This window comes from Zingiber officinale, chromosome 10A, assembly GCF_018446385.1.
Source record: "Zingiber officinale cultivar Zhangliang chromosome 10A, Zo_v1.1, whole genome shotgun sequence".
NCBI classification, from domain to species: Eukaryota; Viridiplantae; Streptophyta; class Magnoliopsida; order Zingiberales; family Zingiberaceae; genus Zingiber; species Zingiber officinale.
The window spans coordinates 38,965,675-38,972,923 of NC_056004.1; the positions used below are offsets into that span (position 1 = coordinate 38,965,675).

At 40.2% G+C, this 7,249-nt stretch overlaps 1 protein-coding gene across 1 annotated transcript; it reads left to right on the plus strand.

Moving 5' to 3' along the window:
* Positions 1–483: 483 nt before the first annotated feature.
* LOC122027732 (E3 ubiquitin-protein ligase SIRP1-like) lies at positions 484–1,933 on the plus strand. Its single transcript, XM_042586741.1, has one exon. The coding sequence runs from the start codon at positions 689–691 to the stop codon at positions 1,712–1,714; it is 1,026 nt and encodes a 341-aa protein (XP_042442675.1). The 5' UTR covers positions 484–688; the 3' UTR covers positions 1,715–1,933.
* Positions 1,934–7,249: the final 5,316 nt, after the last annotated feature.

Sequence of the window (7,249 nt, forward strand, 5' to 3'; positions counted from 1 at the left end):
GCTAGAGTGATTGGATGTTTGCGAGAGGCCAGAGAAGATGAGGAGTGACCATATACTCGTGAGGAGGCTCGGAGCAAGTCAAGAGTGATCGGATACTTATGAGAAAGATTCTGAGCAAGTCAGGATAACCGAATGCTCGTTGAGAAGCTTGAAGTAGATCAACAATAATCGAATGCTCACAAGGAGATTCAAACAATAATGATGATTTTTCGTTTGAAACGAGGATGGTTCGGAATACAATTAAAATTCATATTAAAAAAAATGGAAAAGATGATTAATTTAAAAGGATATAAGATATTTTTTTGTTTGATAAAACTTTTTAAATAGTGTCCAAAAAATAAATTTATGAGCGTAGATAATATCGTAGACGTGAATATACTTGACGCACCAATGAATACGTGATCAGGTTGATGAAGGATTTGATCTATGCTTTGGCAGAACGCTGAGGGATTTTACTTTTGGCTTCTCTTCCCGGGACATTGAACTGGTAAAGGAAGCTTCTTTTTGCTTTGTGTGTGTTTCATTTATCAACAAAAGGAACGTGATCTATGCATGGATTCGACCGTGGTTTTACTTGCAGATTCGCTCAGATCTGCTCTTCCAAGAACTAGTTTTTCTGTAGATTCATTTTGTTGAATCTTTAGGTTTTTGTTTAGGAATTCGTCGACTGTTTGCAAAAGTAATCAAGATGAGTGAAGGCCCTGGGGGAAGATACTGGTGCCATGCCTGCAATCAATTAGTTAACCCAGTCATGGAACCAGAACTCAAGTGCCCTCTTTGTGATGATGGGTTTGTGGAAGAGATGGAGAGCAGGGGACTAAATGACTCGGACTCTGATTCTGACTCTGCCGGATCCGATAGATCCCTCGCTCTTTGGGCTCCAATCTTGCGAGAAATGCTGGGCGGATCATCTCGGTCTAGAAGAGAGGCAGACCATGAAGACTCCGATCTGGATCGCGAGTTTGAAAACTTCGTTCGGCGAAGGCGCAGGAGGTCTGCCATTATACGCTTGCTTCAGAGCTTACAGGATGATCTAAGGTCAGGAATAAGCAGCTTGGAAGGTGGTGCAGAAAGGGAAAGGGATAGGGACAGGGAAGGCCTAATTGTCATCAACCACCCTTTCAACCAGGCCATAATTCTCCAAGGATCATTGGATGCGAACGGAAACGAAGGCCAAGAGTCGAATAACAGCGGCGTCGGTGCCGCCTCGCTGGGGGACTACTTCATCGGACCAGGATTGGACATCCTGTTGCAGCATTTAGCAGACAATGATCCAAATAAGTATGGCACTCCACCAGCTAAGAAAGAAGCCATAGATGCCTTACCAACAGTGAGGATTGAGGAAGAAGCTATAGGTTGCTCAATCTGTCTTGAGGACTTCGATGTCGGTTTGGAAGCTAAAGAGATGCCATGCAAACACAAATTCCACAGTGAATGTATCCTGCCATGGCTGCAACTCCACAGCTCGTGCCCACTTTGTAGGTCTCAGTTGCCTGCTGATGAATCAAAAATTTCAAATGGGGCTAGGAATAGCAATAGAATGGACATTACTGATGCTGATCGTCATAACAACTTATGGGTTCCTGTCCCATGGCCTTTCAATGGGCTCTTCTCATTATCAGCTTCTCAGAACAGCGCGAACTCAACCTCGAACCCACCACCATCGTCATCCTCTAACCCTGGAAACAGTAACTCCCACAGCGAGGAGAATTGAGTGTGTTGGATCTTTTCTATGGTGAAAGTGGACAACTTATAGGGTTAATTTCAAGGTGTCAATTCACGTTCTTTGTTTAACTTGTTTTGTTCAGGGAAGATGTAAGAATTGAACGTAAATTATGGTTGTATGCACCTTTTGTTTAACTTGTTTTGTTCAGGGAAGATGTAAGAAGTGAACGTAAATTATGGTTGTATGCACCTTTGCCACCGAGAGGTTTGTTGGAAAGATACATAGTAGATGATGTGAAGTATTGGGAATTTTGTGTTCAGGGATTTGGGAATTTGTTCATTATTTACTTTTGAAACAAAAAAGTTCACAAAGTCATTCTGTTTACGGTGAAAATTTCAATGGATCTATCAATGCCTCAAATTTTTTGAGATTGAGATTGTCTATAATCGTAAAGCTTTAAAGTTGTTTTACGTGTCAACTCGATTTTTTTACAAGAAATCTTCTTTTATTAGATATATAAAAATAAGTATGTTTTTAAGGATTTCAGTTTATCATTCTACGTTAAAAACACCGGATCAAATTAGAATTCAAATGAATAATAAGGGGCGTTTGGTTTAGAGGAATAGGAGTGGGGAATGAGAACGAGAATCATTGATTATCATTGTTAATGTTTGGATTATAGAAATAGGAATACAAATAAGGGAATGAATCCTTAAAATTGGGTAATAACTCATTCTCATGTACCTCCCCTTCAATGAGTCATTACCCTATTTTCATCAATCAAAATATTTCCTTATTTCAAAAATACCCTTGACCTAAAACTAAAATTTTCTACCTTAATATCAAATATCAAAATATATTTATTTATTTTTTCTTTCATATCACTTCTCTCCTTGTTCTCTCTCATCATATTTTCTCTCTCATCATTTTATCACACACTTTCTCTCTCCTTAATCTCTCCTATCACACTCTCTTTCCTCTTTTTTCTCATTACACTTTCTCTTTTATCATACTTTCTCTCTCCTCAATCTCTTCCATCACACTCTCTTCCTTTATTTTTTTTCTCATCATACTTTCTCTCTCTTCAATCTCTCCCATCACACTCTTTTTTCTTTTTTTTTCTCATCTCACTTTCGCTCTCATCACACTTTCTCTCTCCTCAATCTCTCTTGTGACACTCTCTCCTTTTTTTCCTCAACATACTTTCTCTTTCATCATATTTTCTCCCTCATCATACTTTCTCTCTTCTCAATCTCTCTTATCACACTCACTGTTCACTTTTTTTTTTCCATCACACTTTCTCTCTCATCATACTTTCTCTCTCCTCAATCTCTCTCATCCCACTCTCTCTCCTCTTTTTTCTCATTATATTTTCTCTCTCTTCATCCTCTCCCATCATACTTTCTCTCACATCATATTTTCTTTCTCATCTTCTCTCATCATGCTCTCTCCTATCACACTCTCTTTTCTCATTTTCTCTCATCACACTTTCTCTCTCTTTATTCTTTCTCATCACACTTTCTCTCTCATCATACTTTCTCTCTCATCATTCTCTTTCATCATATTTTTTTTCTCATATTCATCTTTCTCTCACATCTAATTTTTTTTCTTATTTTTCTTTAAGGGTAAAATAGGAAATTTTAATTTATTCCGATAGAAAATATGCAAGTAACCAAACATTGCTTTTAAGAGTGATATCCATGCTTATACTCATTCTCATTCCACAATACAATGATTCTCATTCCGATTCTTATTTCTAGGAAAGAACCAAACGCCCCCTAAGTTATTTTGGTTTTGTTGGATATAAGTGATATGAATGGAGAAGAGGCGGAAGAGGAAAAAGCTCCATTGTGAATGAATTTTAGTCTTATATTGGGAGTTTTTTGACATGTTGGTTGATTTATATTGATTCACATGCATTGATGATGTGAACAAATGCATGGGAAAAGACTCTCTATCACACGTGGGTGCGTAGGGAGGGTGTAAATCCAATGCCCGGATTGCACTGAATCAAGTTGACTCGTGTGCAAGCACGACCTGCGTGCGCTGAATGCCGGACCGATTGGGGCAAAATTTGCCCAAGTGAAACAACCAATATTTTGTCATGCTTGGCAGAATCACGGTTAACTGTTGTATCCTGGGAAACAAACGACCTGAGTAAACCTCGAACCACATTTGCAGGCCTTAGCCTATTCGTCTGATCGGATTCTTCGCCTGCTCGGCTTGTTCTGTCGCTTGGGCGACACTGTTCACAAATTGCTCTTCTCGATCTGCCCAGTCAGACGCTCGCCTGTTCGACCATTTGCTCACTTGAACGCCCGCTCGGCGTTTGACCTTTCTCTACTCACCCTGTCGACAGTCTCTCACTCAACCGCTCGGCTTCTCTGCCCGTTCGGCCGCTCACTCTTCATCCACTCGGATGCTCACCTGTCTGACCGCAAATTTGCTCGCTCGATCTTTTTCCCGGCTTGGCCTCTGTTTGCTTGACCGGCAACACACTCGCTCAACTTCTTCGTCTGTTAGGCTGCACGCCCGTTCGACCATTCTGCCTTCGGTCGATCTGCCAGGTCGGTCACTCCTCCTGGTCGACCAATCTACTGTTTACCGACCCGACCCTTTAGTCTGTTCGGCCATTCATCGACTGAGACTCGGAGATCGGCAGTCTCCACTGCTCAACCTGTTAACCGCCCGGGACATTAGGCCGCTCGGACTTTACTGCTCGGACACTCTTCTCACTCAGCCACTCTGTGATCAACATTTTGCAAAAACCAGTCCCTACTAGTTAGGGGTGTAATCAAGCCGAGTCGAGCCAAACTCTTGGATGTTTGAATTTGACTCGTTTATAATCGAGCCGAGCTCGAGCTTTATTTAAGGAATATATTCATGGCTCACGAGCTTATTCTAACTTTTATCGAGCCTAAATGAGCTTAATAAATATAAATTATAAATTTAAATATTCATTAAAAACTAAATTATATATTTTTAAAAAATTATAATATTCTTGTTAAAATTTATAATTTTATTATAATAAATAAATTTAATATATTTGTCTATGTTTTTCATAAGTAGAGTGTAAAATCTATAAATTTAATATCAAAATCATTATTATTTTTATTTAAAAGTTACTTCATGAGCTTAACGAACATATTCATGAGCTAACGAGCTGAATATTGTGAAGCTTGAGTTTGGTTTGTTTATCTTAACGAGCCTCATTAAATGAGCTTTTATTGAATCGAGCTTCGAATAACTCACGAGTAGCTTGACTCATTTATACCCCTACTATTGGTAGTCTGAGATTATCTGTTCAGGTTATTTCAATAAATGAATGAATTTAATTTGAATATTTAAATTCAGTTAATTTCAAAAATATCTCCGGATTGCTTGTCCAACGGGTTTGACAATAAGCGATGGGGGTTGATACACAACATGAACCTGAAGTAGGGGACGGCAAGGACGGAGAGCGCTAGTACAAGGACCAGAACCAGAATCACTAAGTCGATGGCAGAGAAAGCGGAGTGCTCGCAGAAGGGGTGGGATAGGGGATTCAAATTAAAGACTTGCTGCTCCTCCTCCTAGACTGGCCGTCCATGCGCTCAGCCAAAGCCTAGGAGTTGGACATGTTCCGGCCGGTCCTGTTCGAAGGTCCTGCAGAACTCGATCAAGCTTCGGCAGTCCACCATCGCATCCCTCAACGCCAGTCACGTAAATTTTCCCAACACGGAGAAAACACCGGAAAGATAGTATCGCACCCGGGAAGCAGCAGGTCCGATCTTTCGAAGAAGTATTGAGGTGGTCAAGTAGAGGAAGGATCAGATCTCAGAAACCGCATGGATTTACGTTTACCTGAATCAGCGAGCATAGGCTAGAAATAATTCTTTATTTTTAATTAATGTGAATTATTTATTATTTATATGTCTTAATTTTATTATGATTAAATAATAAGATTAAATAATTATAATTATTATTAATGTCTATATTTATATTGGACATAAGGAAATTCATATTCATGTAAATGAATTTAAAGAAAGATGAAATATTTTCATATTTATATAATATGAGAATTAATCAGATTACATTAAGGGGTACTTGCTGCAAAAGGTGGGTTCCGCCGCCCAGCGGCCCCCTACGCCTGTCCCATGGTATTGTAGGAGGAAGGTAAATCAGGGTGAATGCTGGGTTGGCAAGTTGATGGTTATTCGAGGCTTTAAGCCAGCAGACGGGAATATTATCCCACATTGCAACTGGCGACACTTGAACCGTCGCTCCATGCTGCAAACATACCACCAACTTACCAACTGATCCAGCCCCTGGGGGCACATTAAGGGGTACTTGGTTGGATGGAATGAGAGTAAGGAATGGGAAAGAGATTGAAAGTGTGTGTTTGGTTTGGGAGATTAGTTGTGGGTCCCATGGATTCATTACCCTAAACATGGGAATGAGTCATTCCCTAGTAAAAGGAGGGGAATGGGAAAGCCCCCATTTCCATTCCCTACTTCTATCAATCTCATTCTTATTTTCATTCCTTTCAATGAACCAAGCACCCCCTAAGAGATAATTGATAAAATCCGTAAATGAAAGACTATAAAATAGTCCTCCCTCTATTTAATATATAGGTCTTTGCTTCATTAAAGAACTGCAAAAGGTGAAATTACTTATCTCCAGTGCCCCCGTCACACCTAATTTAAGGTCATCACGAGAGAGATAAATCACGGTAGTCGAGAGGGCACGTGGAGGGTGGGATGAGGTACACAGGGTCCGGAGATTTATATCCCGACATCCCTATAGTTCGACACCGCGTTCTCAGCTGCAAACGTAACCACCACTTACTATCTCGAATAACAACGAAAATTTTTTTGCTCCATCAAAGAGGCTAAGTAAGAGGAGATGATGCGAACCTCGACGAACAATGTCGCGAGACCCAGCAACAATAAGATTGGAACTCAGTTCCGGGATCGTCCAAAGGAGGTTTCGGAGGGATGGAATATTGACCCGTTGATTATAGAGAATCAAGAACCAATATTATGAGAACAATGGAGAATATCGACCCAATGATTATAACAAAACCAAGAACCGATATTATAAAAGTGCTGAGAATTACAAGTGCTCACCCGTAATCCCTGCAGAGTTGCTGAAGAACAACAAGGAGGAAAACTCTCTCAAAATATAATGTTTGCTACCCTCTTTGATATCTACTCAAGACATTATATAGAACTGAAAATGGTAGTTTCCAAGGCAAGGAAAGAGAAGATAATGAATGCAAATCTTCATGCACACTCCCTTTCCAACAAATGGTAGTTTCCAATGCATGGAAAGAGAAGATGATGAATGCAAGTCTTTATGCACACTCCCTCTAGCGGTCCTCCAACTTGGGAATTCGTCCAAAATGTAGGTGGCATTACATGGCACACCAATTCCAACCAGAATGGTGTGTTTTCCCACCATTCTAGTATGGTATTTGGCTAGGAACATGTTGCATCATGATATTCCATTCTTCCGCAGCTAATTGGCCCATTTTAGGGTCGACTTGTATGAAGTTGATCATTCGGAATGACATCGACTGTAACTCCAAAGCCTGCCCTTCCA